This window comes from Podarcis raffonei, chromosome 1, assembly GCF_027172205.1.
Source record: "Podarcis raffonei isolate rPodRaf1 chromosome 1, rPodRaf1.pri, whole genome shotgun sequence".
Taxonomy (NCBI): Eukaryota; Metazoa; Chordata; class Lepidosauria; order Squamata; family Lacertidae; genus Podarcis; species Podarcis raffonei.
The window spans coordinates 41,197,737-41,215,462 of NC_070602.1; the positions used below are offsets into that span (position 1 = coordinate 41,197,737).

The window sequence follows — 17,726 nt, forward strand, 5'->3', positions numbered from 1 at the left end:
GAAAAGAGAGCTTAAACATGAACCCATGTTCTGACAACACAATGCTGTGCTGAAGGAGCAATGCAGGTCCAAGTTCCTCTCTGGGGGTGACCATATTTATGGGGCCCTGATAAGCCATAGTTCGGCTTACTATGTTGTTCAACCAAGCCACCGTGCACCAAGTAATAAAACATGCAGATCTAAATCAATACAATACATTAATCTATTCAAGCAGGGAGGCATCTCAAGTTGCATGCAGTCAGCCCAATCTAAATTTCATATTGCCTTATGATATATGCTTTTCTTTGTACATGTGATAAAAGAAGTGGAAGTTTATAAAGCTGTCATGAGCTTTGAGTACAAGATTCTGAAACATCTTTGAGTGTACTAAAGTCCTTTCTCATAACCTTTAAAAACTGCGAGAAAAGTTTTCAAATTATGAGATCAACTTCAGCTCTCTTCACCTCTACTGTTTCTGGACATGTTTGGTTCAAACCTCTGCCAAATGCTTCCATATTGTCTTCCCCACTCAAGCACCTCCTTATTAGATCTTGATCATGTACTACCATATTTTTCGCCCCATAGGACGCACTTTTTCCCCTCCAAAAATGAAGGGGAAATCTGGGTGTGTCCTATGGGGCGAATGCAGGCTTTCGCTGAAGCTTGGAGAGCGAGAGGGGTCGGTGCGCACCGACCCCTCTCGCTCTCCAGGCTTCAGGAAGACATCCGCAGCCTAGGCAGCTCTGCGGGAGTTCCCGCAGGGCTGTCTAGGCTGCGGATAGCAGCCTGCTTCCCGGAGCGCCGGGCGCTCTGCTTTCAGCGCGCCCGGCGCTTCGGGAACACATCCGCAGCCTGCCGCCCAGCGCGTGGGGCACCCTGAAGCAGAGCGCCGGGCGCGCTGGGCAGACATCCGCAGCGTGGGGAGCCTGATGCCCGGCGCGCGGGGTGCCCTGAAGCAGAGCGCCCCTCGCGCCAGGCAGACATCGGCCAGCTCCACAAGCTCGGGGGACAGCAGGGAGGCGCAGCACCGCCATCCCACTTTTCCCCGACCTGGTTTTGGGGGAGAAATAAAGGAAAACATTTTTTCCTTTATTTCCCTCCAAAAAAACTAGGTGCGTCCTATGGGACGGAGTGTCCTATGGGACGAAAAATACGGTATTTCTAAACCCTCTCTTGTTTCTCACAGCCTGCTGCTTCTGATGCCCCTTGCCTGTTGCTTTTCTGGTCCTTACAGACCTTCTCTTAAGCCTTGCCTCCTCTGCCTCTATGCATAACCAATGGCAGTTAAAAGACTGTTAGGATCAGAGCAGCTCAGTGTTCTGAGGGGTCGGGCTTGATCAGAATAAGAGATATGCACATAGAACCTCCTACTCCACTTAATAGGTCTGGGATCTGCTACAACTTATAGGGATCACCAGTGGATAAGAAAAAATAATGCCCCAAGTATTAGTCGTGAAACATAGTATTTATTCTTATTAGAATATTTAGTGCTTCTCTGTGCTTCTTTGAAAGACAACTCCTCTGTGTAGAAAGGTTCCATGGCAGTTTGAAACCCACTGCCTTATCACATTTCACTACGGCCTGGACCTAATGCACAGAATAGCAGGAAATATCTACTACTCTTAGGGTGCCAGTAATCCTGACATGGATGCATCACTGCCACGCATTTTATTAGGATCAGGATGTCAAGTACCAAAACAAAAATAAGAGACTTGGTAAAGGAATTACGAAAACTAGAGTTAGAGACTCCACAATATCTACAAAGTTGTTGCTGCTTTAAAGCTGTGTCTCCAGTTTCAATCAGTATTTTGTGGTATTGTGAACGGAGCTAATTATTATTCTGCACTGAAAGACCACAGCATTCAGATGTAACAGCATCTTCTACCACAATCTCATATTTGAGTCATGATGCATACAAAACACTGAAAGAAAATGTGATTATGCAAGTAATTAAATTTCAGAGGATGGTAAATTTCATGTTCCCCATAAATAAAGGATTTAATACACCGAAATGGAACCTCGCTGAATTTCAATAGCACAAATATTAGATAAGTGATGATCAAGGGTATTAGTAGTGATAAAACAACAACTATCATCAATAAATTAGAAAGGAATCTATTATAAAATACACAATGTCCTAAATCAGGCAAATACATGGAAAACTAAACAATCCTTAACACAGGACCTAGCTGAAATGACAAGTCATGATTAATGACAAGCCAAAACAAACAAGATGAATTTTAACAGGGAGAAATGTAAAGTATTGCACTTGGGCAAAAAAAATGAGAGGCACAAATACAAGATGGGTGACACCTGGCTTGAGAGCAGTACATGTGAAAAGGATCTAGGAGTCTTGGTTGACCACAAACTTGACATGAGCCAACAGTGTGACGCGGCAGCTAAAAAAGCCAATGCAATTCTGGGCTGCATCAATAGGAGTATAGCATCTAGATCAAGGGAAGTAATAGTGCCACTGTATTCTGCTCTGGTCAGACCTCACCTGGAGTACTGTGTCCAATTCTGGGCGCCACAGTTCAAGAAGGACACTGACAAACTGGAACGTGTCCAGAGGAGGGCAACCAAAATGGTCAAAGGCCTGGAAACGATGCCTTATGAGGAACGGCTAAGGGAGCTGGGCATGTTTAGCCTGGAGAAAAGGAGGTTAAGGGGTGATATGATAGCCATGTTCAAATATATAAAAGGATGTCACATAGAGGAGGGAGAAAGGTTGTTTTCTGCTGCTCCAGAGAAGCGGACACAGAGCAATGGATCCAAACTGCAGGAAAGAAGATTCCACCTAGACATTAGGAAGAACTTCCTGACAGTAAGAGCTGTTCGACAGTGGAATTTGCTGCCAAGGAGTGTGGTGGAGTCTCCTTCTTTGGAGGTCTTTAAGCAGAGGCTTGACAACCATATGTCAGGAGTGCTCTGATGGTGTTTCCTGCTTGGCAGGGAGTTGGACTCGATGGCCCTTGTGGTCCCTTCCAACTCTATGATTCTATGATTCTATAACTGCAATGCTGAAAACCAGGTCTGCACAACCTGTGACCACACACAGTTTGCTATCTCTGCATAATGGCCTGCTTGGCAACACCCTCATTTTTATAGTGCGAGCAGGTGGAGGAAGCAGGTTTATTAACCCCTGGTGAGCTGCCATACTTGGCTTGTTGTTGTTTAGTTGTTTAGTCGTGTCCGACTCTTCGTGACCCCATGGACCAGAGCATGCCAGGCACTCCTGTCTTCCACTCCCTCCCGCAGTTTGGTCAGACTCATGTTTGTAGCTTCGAAGACACTATCCAACCACCTCATCCTCTGTCATCCCCTTCTCCTTGTGCCCTCCATCTTTCCCAACATCAGGGTCTTTTCCAGGGAGTCTTCTCTTCTCATGAGGTGGCCAAAGTATTGGAGCCTCAGCTTCACAATCTGTCCTTCCAGTGAGCACTCAGGGCTGATTTCCTTCAGAATGGATAGGTTTGATCTTCTTGCAGTCCAAGGGACTCTCAAGAGTCTCCTCCAGCACCATAATTCAAAAGCATCAATTCTTTGGCGATCAGCCTTCTTTATGGTCCAGCTCCCACTTCCATACATCACTACTGGGAAAACCATAGCTTTTATTATACGGACCTTTGTTGGCAAGGTGATGTCTCTGCTTTTTTAGATGCTGTCTAGGTTTGTCATTGCTTTTCTCCCAAGAAGCAGGCGTCTTTTAATTTCGTGGCTGCTGTCACCATCTGCAGTGATCATGGAGCCCAAGAAAGTAAAATCTCTCACTGCCTCCATTTCCCCCCCTTCTATTTGCCAGGAGGTGATGGGACCAGTGGCCATGATCTTTGTTTTTTTGATGTTGAGCTACAGACCATATTTTGCGCTCTCCTCTTTCACCCCCATTAAAAGGTTTTTTAATTCCTCCTCACTTTCTGCCATCAAGGTTGCGTCATCTGCATATCTGAGGTTCTTGATATTTCTTGGCTAGTGGCCTGTATTTGACTTATTTGGTCACAGGTCATGTAGGCCTACTCAAATGATTCTACCCCCCTCTTCTTTTACAAATGCATAAGCCAGTAGTAGAAGTAATTCTAAGGCAGGCCCCTAGGGCTGCCCCTGGCTATAAGCAGCTCCTAGCATACACACACATGTATCAGAGAATGAATGGACAGATATATAAATAGATAGATAGTACTATATATAAGTGGAAATTATTGTAGAAGCAGGTATTGACTGCTGCATGGGCAATGCTTACTAAGCCACACATAATTCCCATTTCCGCTGAGACTCACGACGAGCAGCAGTTGTGGCCCCAGAACAGCCACGGTGGAGTTGGCCTCCCTTCCTCACCTTTGGCATGGTGGGAGAGGGCACTTCTGGTTCCTCTCACTGAGCCAGCAGCCAGGGACTTGCTTGCATGGCTCACCGGCCAATCACAGATGAGCTGGGGGGAATGGCTGGGGAACAGACCTGAGTGAGAACTTCTTCCCTGCACCCTGAGTATAAAAGCCAGTCACACCCAATGCCTACACCAAACCATCTGACACCTGGAATCAGTAAAGTTGTGGCCCTTTTATTCCCAACACCGTTGTCCAGTGTCCTTTGTTGATGTTATTATTGCACTCCCACCACCGGGTCCACTTTGCCCTGGCCCACAGCAACTCTTACACCTTTAGAAAATATATAAGGTATTTTTCCTTAAGTGATATGTTTCTATTGTGTAAAGACAGAAGCACCTCACTTGAAATGTAAAGATTACCATCTTAAAATCTTTAGACACAAGTAATGATTATCAGTGGCTACTAGCTATGATGGCTTGCTCTACTTTCACAGCTGGAGGCAGCAATACTTCTGAATACCAGTTGCTAGAAACCACAGGATGGAAGAGTGCTCTTGTGCTTTGATCCTGCTTGTGAGTTTACCACAGGCAGCTGGTTGGCCACTATGAGAACAGGGTGCTGGACTAGATGGGCTGTTCACCTAACTTAGCAGGCTCTTCTTATGTCCTTAAGTAATCAAACTCAAGTCAAGGGAATTAGTCAAAGTAAGTGCTTTAGAAGAACACATGGCCTTATGCACACGATTGAAAAGAGATTGATGATACTAAGCAAGAAACGACACACTATAAAACATTAAATCATGTCTGCTAAACAAACAAAAACACGACACATTTCTGCTTCAATTTCCTGAATGAAAATGCTACATGTCCTGAAAAAATTCACTTAAGTACCAATTTGTAATAAACATTAACACTTCTTTAAATCTAGAGGGATTTTTAATATCAGATCCTCATTTAATTAAGCACTAAGTGTTGACCTTTCAAATTTTCATTAAGTTAAATTACGTCCACAAGGCTAGGACAATCCAAGTTTATATTCTGACATCATTCAAATGTTTTATAGCAGCTGAAAAACACACAGATGAAATACATTTATTAGGCTTTATTTACTTTAAAAAGAAAATAATAGTAAAGTTAGTTCAACTGTAGACATAAATCTCTAATAGCCTGTTCAATTATAAGATATATTTATAGCGAGTTATAAATAAAAATATCTTTGTGACTTTGTTTTTGGTTGCACAGATGCTGAAATGTAAGAATTCTCCCTCACAGAGAAAAAAATTATTGGAGGTTGGCACAGAGATTTTTTTAAGGATTTGTGTGTTTCCCAAAGACAGCACCAGCCAACCAGGAGAGAGAGTAGGGCAGCCTGCTAGCAAAATGGGATTTGTCTCCTCCAAGGTATAGAAAAATCATCCCCATATTTATTTCAAGCAAACTGGCTTACAATATTAAGACTGCCCTGGTTCAATTTTAAACAGTATCCTTAATATTACAAGTGTTTTTTTAAAAACCTACTATGCTGTTAACTTCTTTACAATCCTTTTGTAAATATGCAACAAACATTTTCCATTCTTTTTTATATTTGCTCATGAGAGGAGGAGGAAGTATGCAGTTGTGTGACTTATTTCTAGGTCAGGGATAGCTAACCTATGGTCTACCAGATGCTACTGAACAAAATTTCCATCAGTCCCAGCTGGTATGACCAATCACAGGAAGGGAGGACAGGTTAGTCTATACCAATAAAACAGGGGAATACTTCATCTGAACTAGGCTACCATCAACCATAAGGAAAAAGAGGAGTACCAATGGAAGGTGGTTTTTCTGTATTCTTGTTAGTGTCCTCTTGTTAGTGAACACACTGAAGGGCTAGCAATACTGGCTCCATTCACAGACTAATTTCTACACCAGCCAAGACACAGACAGTTAAAGTTCTCTCCTTGTGCCTGTCGGCTGTTCACTTTCCTACATAAGCCAAGGCACAGACCTACAGGGGAAACAAGACAGAAGTGCATGAGGAAAGAAGGTAGAAGTGGTGGTAATGCCTTTGCTTGCTGCATCTTGACTTGTAAGGGAGAAAATGGGTGAATAGTAGGGCCAGCCAGAAAGTCTCTGGAAACTGAACTGAGCTGTCAGTTACTACTCCCTAACTAGGATGACCAAGTCTAAAAGGACAGTAGGATTCTCTACCTTTAAGCATTGCTACAATAGAGGCCTCTGTTTCTCATGCATGCAAGAGAGCTACACCTGCCTATATTCTGTTTGACAATTTGTCACCTTCAAAAATACCTAAGGAGCTTCACCTGGAATCACTGATATGGAGCCCTTCGCTGCTTGTTACATCCGAAACAGTTTAACATCAACTGCATGTGCACTATTTATTTCTAAGGGCTTTTGGATTGCAACCATGGGCATCCATCCACCTCTTCCTCCAAAATATATTTTTTAAAAAAATTATACTGCCTTTGCAAATAAGAAAGTGCTAAACATGGCTTACAATGGAATACAGCCTAAAAATCATTCAGAAAAGCAAAACACCAATCGGATATACCACACCCCTTACTGGTATCTCATCAGCCTCCTACTAAGCGCCCTGCTTTCCACTACAAGTCAAGGCTCCAAAAAAATTGCAAGATGAAACCTAATATAATACATAATTCAAAAATAAAATGATGGCACTCACTTGTCATCAGCCTGCAGTTGCTAGATGAAAGGGAAAGAGGGGAAGTATGTGACCTTGATCAACATAGCATTTATTTTAGGTCCCTAGCAAGAAGACCCATAGAAGCAAAAAGGAGAAGAATGAAGTTGTCATAGACACTTGGTGTGCAAAGCACAGTTCAATATGGCATGCAATACCCTGTACTGGGCTGACAGGGTAGAGTAGGGATACATTGTTTCATGTGGGGAGGAGCTCATCTCTCATCTCCATGCCTCATTAAGGACACCTGCCTCAAACAGAAATTCAGTCATCCATTTTCAAAAATGCTTATTAGCACTATACCTCTAGTTATGTATTTCCTAAATCACAATGAATAACAAAGAAGTAACAATGCCCAAGACTCTATATATTTTATTTTTGCAGAGAAAATTATACTGTAATAAAATTCAAACAAATTGTTCTAGCTAAGTATAAATGTAACTTTTTTTAGTGTCACATATAGTGTGCATCAATTCCACCCACCCATCAATACTATTTATTACTTTTCTCCTCTGCATTCTCAGCACAACAGGACTCTCAAAACAGCAAATATTCAATACCTGAATGATTCACCTCTAATATCTTTAAGTGTTTCAGAGAAATCTAGATACAAATTTGAAAGCCATCTTCACAAGATTTCACATTTTGTAGTAGATTCATTTTTTAAAAAAAAAGATAAAAGCGAAATGTACTAAAATAAATTATGTTTCAAGTTTTGCAATATGCACACATTAACAATCTACTTCTTTTCAAGGTATGACCTGAATATGACCTGAATATAATGATGCTAACCAAAACTGATTAGACTTTCAGATGCAAGATCACACATGGAGTTCATGCAAACAAAATTGTTTAGAAACTGTCACACACCAAAGTCACTAGCCTTTTTGTTACCCATTAATGCTCTAGTTCTACTTCTAAATGTTCCTAAAGAACTTGGAAAAGTATGAATACTTCAAACTGGCAAAAAAATGCTATTTTCATCTTCACATACACGCACTCTCAGTTAAATACACTGAAGCTGTTAAATACACTGAAGCTGATTACAGTCGTGGGGAGAAAAGAAGTTTACCCTCTTTGAATTTTGTGGTTTTACATATTAGGACATAATAACAATCATCTGTTCCTTAGCATGTCCTAAAATTAGGTAAATACAACCTCAGATGAACAACAGCACATGATTTATTACACCATGCCATGATTTATTTACCAGAAATAAAGCCCAAATGAAAGAAAAGGTTGTCTCAGATGACAGACCAAGAATTAGGCGTAACATTCAAACATACACATGCAAAGCTGTAATATGGAACTGTCAGTGGGTACAGTCCAAGACACTGTCAGAGCTAGGGTAAGCCTGTCTTTAAACTACTTGAAAGGTTTTGTTGTTGTTTAGTCGTTTAGTCGTGTCCGACTCTTCGTGACCCCATGGAGCAGAGCACGCCAGGCACTCCTGTCTTCCACTGCCTCCCGCAGTTTGGTCAGACCCATGTTTGTAGCTTCGAGAACACCGTCCCAACCATCTCATCCTCTGTCGTCCCCTTCTCCTTGTGCCCTCAATCTTTCCCAACATCAGGGTCTTTTCCAGGGAGTCTTCTCTTCTCATGAGGTGGCCACAGTATTGGAGCCTCAGCTTCACGATCTGTCCTTCCAGTGAGCACTCAGGGCTGATTTCCTGAAGAATGGATATGTTTGATCTTCTTGCAGTCCAAGGGACTCTCAAGAGTCTCCTCCAGCACCATAATTCAAAGGCATCAATTCTTTGGCGATCAGCTTTCTTTATTGTCCAGCTCTCACTTCCATACATCACTACTGGGAAAACCATGGCTTTAACTATATGGACCTTTGTTGGCAAGGTGATGTCTCTGCTTTTTAAGATACTGTCTAAGTTTGCCATCGCCTTTCTGCCAAGGAGCAGGCGTCTTTTAATTTTGTGACTGCTGTCACCATCTGCAGTAATCATGGAGCCCAAGAAAGTAAAATCTCTCAGTACCTCCATTTCTTCCCTTTCTATTTGCCAGGAGGTGATGGGACCAGTGGCCATGATATTCGTTTTTTTGATGTTGAGCTTCAGACCATATTTTGCGCTCTCCTCTTTCACCCTCATTAAAAGGTTCTTTAATTCCTCCTCTCTTTCTGCCATCAAGGTTGAAAGACTTGAAAGGCTTACTGGAACTATACAAGCCTAAAGGTAAAGGTAAAGGTACCCCTGCCCGTACAGGCCAGTTTTGACAGACTCTAGGGTTGTGCGCTCATCTCACTCTAGAGGCCGGGAGCCAGCGCTGTCCGCAGACACTTCCGGGTCACGTGGCCAGCGTGACGAAGCTGCTCTGGAGAACCGGCACCAGAGCAGCACACGGAACGCCGTTTACCTTCCCGCTATAAAGCGGTACCTATTTATCTACTTGCACTTAAGGGTGCTTTGGAACTGCTAGGTGGGCAGGAGCTGGGACCGAACGACGGGAACTCACCCCGCCATGGGGATTTGAACCGCCGACCATGCGATCGGCAAGTCCTAGGCGCTGAGGTTTTACCCACAGCGCCACCCGCGTCTCCATATACAAGCCTACACAGACATAATAGGACTGCAGCTCGCAACAGCCCATAGCAGAATGAATTTGCCCACACCCAGAGAGTGCTTTTTTGGTTTTTGGTTTTTAAAAAAGGTGCTAGTACTCTTATATTGATAAAGGTGTCATAGGTGCTAATACTCTGTACCACTGAGTATTGTCACAAAAAAGTCTATGTATGTGTATACACACACACATCAATGACTAACAAAAAATAAACTTCCAATTCTTATAGCAAAACGTGTTGGCAGTCATTTTCATTAGTTATAGAGCTTTGAGGATGGAATGCTCAGACAGCTTTCATTTTGCTGAAACTAAGCAATGCTGTACTGCGCTATAAGTTGAGCCCATGTGGTATTAATGTGTCCAAAGTGCACATCCAGGTTCTCCCTTTTTGCTAAAATTGTTGGATATGTTGGCATCTGTATAGCAAGTATTGGTAAGTCTGATAGACTGTGGTTCTCAGACTTAAAGAGTTTAGCAAAAAAACAGAGTTGCAGTTTGCAAAGAAAGTAGAATACAGAAACCGTAGTCCAGCGCAAAGGTTTATGGAGGCCCTGATCCAACTTGGGTTACTTTGTTGACATCATGGTGTGACTGAAAGGAGTAAAATCACTCCAAATCACCTGACTCACCTAGTTATTCAGCCCCAGCACAAAGCTGCTACACATCCCTATCTTGATATAGGATCTTATCTAAATGGAATAAATAAATAAAATCATTAGGGGACGGTAGCTCAGTGGTGGAGCACTGGAAACAACTTGTCAGAAACCCTGAACAACCATTGCCAGTCAGTGTAGATCAGGTATCTTCCATCTTTTTCAGATTCAGAGTCCACTTTTAACTCAAATATGCATTGGGGGATTTACTTCTTAATCTTTTACCATATACTTGTATGATGGTAGTGCTCCTGTTGTGACCCATCTTGCATCTGGCCGCAATGCACTCATTAGTTGAAGACCAGTGGTGCAGATGATGCTAAGATAAATGGACCAATGGCCTAGCTTGCTATAAAGCAGCTTCCTATGCTCTCCCCCTTATTGTTATAACACTGCCCATAGGCTTTTAACTAGTGAATTATAAAATCAGTCTTCTTGTCGAGAATTCCATTACCAGCAGCAAAAATGAGGCTTTCCAAATGCCTTTATGAGGAGACAAATATGTAACATATAAAATTAAACGCTGTTTGTGATTTCTCTTACCTGCTGAGCTAAGCAAAACACTGAAGTCTGTCCCACGCTGTGATTCACCATTGTCATTTTGTGTTTCTTTCTCAGTATCTTCATAACGGTGCCAGTTGGAAACTACTTTTCTTCTTGAATAACATCCTTGTTCTTCTTTTTCCTCTTCTTGTGACTCAAGATCAGCCGAGGCCTATGACATGTAGCAGCAAGAAGATTGAAGAAGAGCTTTAATTAGCCTTTTCTTTTAATCTGTGTTTTGTTTTCTGAAAAATTAAGACAGCTACCTTAAATCAATGTCCCAATTTAACATTTCATTTAGTAGGCATGTCCAGATTACCTGCCTTGGCGTGTCAGTACTTAGAACCTGCATTACTATATCTGTCTGAGACACCAAACTTCATGGCAACACTGTCCTAGTGTCATAGTAAACAGCTGATCTAGGGGATATACATTTATCCTCTCTTCAATTTTAAGACTGTGATGGATACCAAAAAATCTGGTAGCCCATTTATTATACCACCTTACATTCAGTTGTGTGCCACCAGGCTTCATGCTCTTTCACAGTTAAAGTTTAAAGCAAGGTTTAACCCTGGGCCAAGGTTTATTCCATGGTACTGACATTTTAGAAGACATCTGAAGGGAAGTTTTTAATGTGTGACATTTTAATGTATTTTTAATCTTTGTTGGAAGCCACCCAGAGTGGCTGGGGAAACACAGCCAGATGGGTGAGGTACAAATAATAATAAAATCATCATCATCATCATCATCAACACCCCACTTTCTCAAACTATTCTTAAACCATTTACTGTTCCTTTTTAATGTCCAGATTGTATCACAAATTATCTACAGGAATTAATAATACAACAAGAATATGATGCTAACTGAAATCTGTTAGCAGCTGCTAATCTCTTGCTTTAAATGGAAAACCATTTCTGGACCTTTGCAGAAGAAATGTGGGAGAACATGCTCATAACAAGCACTTGGCAACTAGCTGAGGATAGGAAGTCAGTGAGTCAGATTATTCTGCTCTGTGCCTCTTTATACCCCATAGTCTAAACATCTTTATCTTCATTAATCTGGAAATTAATTTCTTTCTCCTTTTCCTCATCAGAAACATAGCAAGCTATCAACTTAAGCTACACTCTAGATAGCCTGAAAATGAAAGTTCACTTAGATCTGTTTCCTCAAATTCTTTGCTCCTGTTGCAGATTTGCTTACGGTGGGTTCTTAGAGAAAGTAGTAAACAGTACTTCTACCCACGGAGCTCTCTTCCTGAGGACATATTGCCCCAGGGTCCTCCAAAATTTGGAGCAAACAGTGAAAATAGCTCACAACTATTTCTCTTCTCCTAGGCTGTGATACAGCTTGCTCCTCCCTCTGCAGTATGAGAGGCAGAGCAATGGCGGCTTCACTTGGCAGTATATCGTGGGTGAAAGCACTGCTGCTCCCAAGTCCCTCTGCTACCAGCAACCCAATGTTGAAGTGGGTTGAAAGAGCGACTCAGGAGCAGTATCTGTTTCACCAGTGATATAGCACAGAGTAAAGCCACCATCATGGTCTGCCCCTCATACCAGTCCCGGATGATGTATCAATACATTGCCCAGGTCTAATCAATACTGTTTCACACCACACCACTAATACCATCCTCACATTTTTGATGGTGACAAAAACTGAAGGTAAGAGGTGACAGCTTGACTAAACCCTAAAATGAGTTTATGGCTCACAGTTCACATTCTTCACCACTAAATAAGATTGAAGGGCTATAAAATTGACTCCAACTGACCAAAAAGCAAATTCTTCAGGGAAGGAAATCAATACTTTCCACACCAAAATTAAAACCCCAGGGAATCATTCACTGTGATAGAAGGGAACAGATCTTACATCTGAAGACTTTTTTGTCAAGCAAACTTCTAGATCTGTTGAAAGCTAGTGGTAAGTTGCTGTATGCGAGCAAACAGCAGTCATCTACCCTATCAGTAAAGTGTTTTCATATCATCAACTTAAGGGCTCATGATGAGTAATCCAAGTTAGCAATGTTGACAGAACAGAAGGTGTGGCACCCGAATGCTAAAGTCAGCTACTGCTGTCTGAGTATAGATACAAACACACCAATAGGAATATACTCAAGTTGATTCATATTAAGTTTTGCCAAAGTTCAGAGGTAAGGGAACAAGGGCATTTGGCTTTCAAGTCAACCTTCATCACAATAGTACAGTGGTACCTCGGGTTACATACGCTTCAGGTTACATACGCTTCAGGTTACACACTCCACTAACCCAGAAATAGTGCTTCAGGTTAAGAACTTTGCTTCAGGATAAGAACAGAAATTGGGCTCCGGCGGCGCGGCAGCAGCAGGAGGCCCCATTAGCTAAAGTGGTGCTTCAGGTTAAGAACAGTTTCAGGTTAAGTACGGACTTCTGGAACGAATTAAGTACTTAACCCGAGGTACCATTGTATTGGTGTCTACCATGGTTAGCAGTATTTTAGTCATCAATTAATGATGATCCCCAGATGTTCCATATTCAGCAACATTACCACCTTCCATCCTCCTATTTGCATATTTTAGCCAATGGTCACTCTTTTTAGGTACAGCAATAAATTTAAAATTCAACTGTTGTAACTGGGTTACATTAAAAGTCCCTTAATAAAATTCATTTAGGGTACAATGCTATACCTAGTAGTAAGCCCACTTGAAAAAAAACGGCATTTACTTCTGAGTAGACATGCAGACATGTCTAAGACTGCTGTTAGGTTTTTCAGAGCTAGTTGCTAAGTATTAATTTGAATCCTTGTAAACTTCATCTTAAGTCACGGTTTAAACTATTCATCAGAAACTAAAAATCCACAGCAACCAAACCATTTACCATTTTAATGGTAACCTATGTTGAATCGCGTTCGAATCAAGGCAAACAAGCGGATGGTGTTTTTGAGATCCTCATCTGAGCTCCAAGGCTGCTTTTTCAGAGAGCCTTGAAACCCATGTGTGTCTCTCTTTTATTGAATCTTACAAAAGCATGGCCACACATATGTTAGTGGCTGATTGGTTAAAATACAAACAAAGAGGCTAGTTCCTTATTGGTTAACATAGGTATAAGGAGGGGTTACCCAAAATCCATTAATCTCCAATTCTTCAAAGGGTCTTTTGCTAATGGACCTTAGACAAGTATCTAAGCTTTTAATCCACCTAGATTTATGATTGATTATATTATGTCTAAATCAATTACCAATGTTATGATCAGAATATAAAAACAACTAATTAATTATACACTGAAGGAAAACAGATCATTGTAAACTTAATGTGACCTGAGTGAAAAAAGAGTGGAATGCAAAGAATGGAATTTGTGTGTGTCTGGCACATCTTTACACAGCGTGTATATGAGAGAGAGAAGCAGAGAAAGATTTTAAGGTTCAAAAGCTTAAGAAAGTAGCTAAGGAAAGTTTCCCAGAATGCCACAGAAAAGAACCAGTGTTTTACTATACTGGCACATAAAGAGAACATCTCTACATCTCCTCCTTTCTTTTCTTATTTGCGAAATAAGGCAACTTGTTGAATGAAGCAAAATAAAGCAGCAGTGCTTTAGGATCAGTGGTTTGCCATCGAATCCCAAAATAATACTGCGAGGGTGGATGGGGCAAGAGTATTTCAGGATTATTGGTTTGCCAGTAAATCCCAAAATAATTCTACCCACATTTCCCCTTTTTGTTTATTATTGGCGTTGCCATTTCGAATAATAGGCAGCGAGGAGAGCGCTCGGTGGGTCAGGAGGAGAAAAAAAGCGAGAGAAAAGATTTGTAAGGCTAGGAATGCATTGGAGGAAGCAAAAGAACAAAATTAATATACATACAATTATTATGGCATAATAAAAAAGACTACGAAGCCAAGTAAAATTAGGCAACCAGCCAGTGAACCACTGAAAAATAGAATCCCAGAAACCAGAGAACGCAACATCCTGTTTAATATGATGGGTAAGATTTTGCAAATGAGAAATTTGACGTTGAACGGCTTTTGAATTGTCAGTGATGTTAAAACAGCACATATCTGCGACTTGCTCACAGCCATAATGATGAAGCATAAGAAGGTAGTCGATAGCAGCTCTGTTTTTGAATAAACCATTGTGAAGTTCAGCTTGCTCTGTGTTGAGAAGGTGAAGTGCACGAGAAGTAAAATTCAGGGCTTTTGCTGCAGAACAAGCTAGAGAGTTAATATTTCTGCTATTACGTACAGCCAATCCTGGAACACCTAAGAGAGAAACAGCTAAAGAGATATATTCAGACCTACTGGGAAGAGAGACAAGATCATCACAATTATCAGACAATTCAATATTGCGACTATATCGATTGTGAAATAGATGATGCTTTTCAGGCAATATGATAGACAAGCGGCTTAAACAGCAAGGTGTACCGTGGCTAATGTTTGCAGGAATATAATTAAACGTATAGCCAGGACATGACCAAAACCAACCTGCAGGTAGCTCTGTGTATTTATACACATAAGAGACATTCACATAAGCAGAGCAATTAAAATTATCCTTGCCCATTTTCACACAGTTGGATTTTGTGCAATTCACCATGCGAGCACAAGTAACATTATAAGATGCCACATATGGTGTTGATAAATCAATAGCCAAAGGTGGGCGTTTACGCACTTGAGTTCCCCAGACAATATAGGCAGAGTACCCAAGGTTGCGGAGAGAATCATTTTGGGGCAAGGATGAAAAAAACCAGGTATCTTTTTGTATGTCAATAGGATCATGGCAGACAGGGATGAGGCAGGCGCCAAGGATTTCTCCTATAGACACCTGTTGAGTTAAGCAAAAGGAAGAAACATTGAGGGTTTTTGCAAAAGTTTCCCACACATTCGGTGGTGTGGAAGCACTGTTGGGAGGAGCAGAAGCAGAAAGAGGCAAAAACAAAACACTGAGAATGAGCACTATCATGGAATTAATATTAAGGCACGATATAATGCACAAGAGTAAATTAGCAGGGCTTGCTTCAAGCTGCTGTTCACTTCTAAACTGTTCAGCCTGAAGAGAAAGCGATTTTATTTGACCCCACGTCACTGGGGCATTAGGATTTCCCCGCTTGCGAGTCCTGGGAGGGCTGGACGTCGCATCTTGGGTGATCTGAAGTTGGCGTCGGAACTGAGGCAGTGGATCCTGAAGTGTCTGTTGCCATGCCATGGTACAGCCGGACGCAGCGAGCGGGAACCCAGCAAGTACCCTGTGGAGTAGAAACTGCAGCATAACCCTTACCCCATGTAATTAATTTTACTGGCTCACTCCATATATTGGAGGGTAGCATTTTATAGCGGACCAGCGGAGCTGGAAGAACTTCCTTCTGCTGAAAATGCCTCTGAAGGCGAGTATAGGATTGATGATCCTGTATAGAAATATTCAAATGGTTGAGAGTAAAGAGAACACTAGCCAGCCAACCTTCCTTTTCTGAAAGAGAGGTTGGAATTCCGGCCTTCATTTCCTGCCTGTTCAGCGCAGATTTAAGGGTGCGATGCGCACGTTCAATTATCGCTTGACCTTGAGAATTGTAAGGGATTCCAAACAAATGATGAATATCCCATGTTTCACAAAACTGAGCAAAGCCTTTTGCACAATATGCTGGGGCATTGTCAGTTTTTAGAGAATGAGGTTTGCCCATAACTGACATGGTACGAACGAGATGATTGCAAACATGCTTAACCTGCTCACCCCTTTGAGGGGTGACCCAAAGGAAACCTGAGTATGTGTCAATGCAGACATGCAGATACTTCCAGGGTGAAAAAGGGGCAAAATGAGTTACATCCATTTGCCATATTTGATTGACTTGAAGTCCACGGGGATTAACACCAGGGCTGGGATGGCCAATCTGATTAGAGCATTGAGGACATTGCTGAATGATTGCACGTGCCGCTTCCAACGGAATTTGAAATTGGCGGCTAAGGGCTTTAGCATTCTGATGATGAAAGGCATGACTTTCTATAGGAGAAACAGGCAGAATCTTAAGCAAAGAATCTGCTTTTGCATTTCCATCAGAAATAAAACCTGGAAAAGGCTGGTGGGAGCGAATGTGCACTACAAAAAGTGGATGAGAACGACGAGAAAGAAGCAATTGCAAGGACAGGAAAAGACTCAACAAGTTGTCATCCAGTAAAGGACTTACATAACTGCCCTGTATGCGGGTTATGACATTTGATACATACAAACTATCAACTATTAAGTTAATAGGTTGTGAAGAAAAATGATGCAGAGCTTTGACAGCAGCTGCTAACTCAGAACGCTGAGCAGATTTTTGTGGCAAAGTGTACAAACTTTGCCATTCGTTGTTCTGTTGCCAAGCAACGACTCCCCTAGTGGGAGCTCCGTCAGTGAAGACAGTCAGGGCATCCAAAGGGATAGGAGACAGAATAGAAAAGAATGACAGGGAAAATTGTTTGCTCATCTGCAAGCGAGTGTCTGCAGGGACATGGTAATCTATTTGACCTACAAAGTTAGCCAATGCACACTGCAAATCCATGCTATTGGAGAGAGCAGTTTCCCATTGCTCTAAAGGCATAGGCAGAATAATTTGATGACAATCAGTGCCAAAAAGCGCTTTGCTACGACGGCGCCCTTTGCAGATAAGCTGAGCAAGGAGATCCACCAAGGGAGTTACTGTATTCTTTGGTGTATGATGTAAATACATCCATTCAATTATGTGAACTTTAGATGGTCCTATCTGGATAATGGCTGCAAAAGGTTGGATAGCATCTGTCATTATGACTACATCGGGCAAAACATTAGGAATTGCTCGATCAACCCAATGAATTTTCATGAGTTCCTTCAGATGGGCAACTGTTTTCTGTTGAGCAGGTGTCATGGTGATTTGCTCACCAGGAAATTGATGGCCTTTTAAGGCTGAAAAAAGCGGTCGCAAAACTTCAAGAGGGATTTTAAAATAAGGTCTTATCCAGTTAATATTACCCAGCAATTGTTGCAACT

General features: G+C 41.8%; 2 protein-coding genes across 3 annotated transcripts in view; one reads left to right on the plus strand and one right to left on the minus strand.

Moving 5' to 3' along the window:
• AVEN (apoptosis and caspase activation inhibitor) overlaps positions 1-17,726 on the minus strand; it is a 113,151-nt gene that overhangs the window by 72,900 nt on the left and 22,525 nt on the right. Inside the window, exon 2 of the mRNA XM_053382012.1 lies at positions 10,774-10,945. Within this exon, the coding sequence (XP_053237987.1) occupies positions 10,774-10,945 (172 nt within the window). The remainder of the gene's footprint in view (positions 1-10,773; positions 10,946-17,726) is intronic.
• CHRM5 (cholinergic receptor muscarinic 5) overlaps positions 1-17,726 on the plus strand; it is a 68,427-nt gene that overhangs the window by 20,622 nt on the left and 30,079 nt on the right. The gene's annotated exons all lie outside the window — the stretch shown is intronic.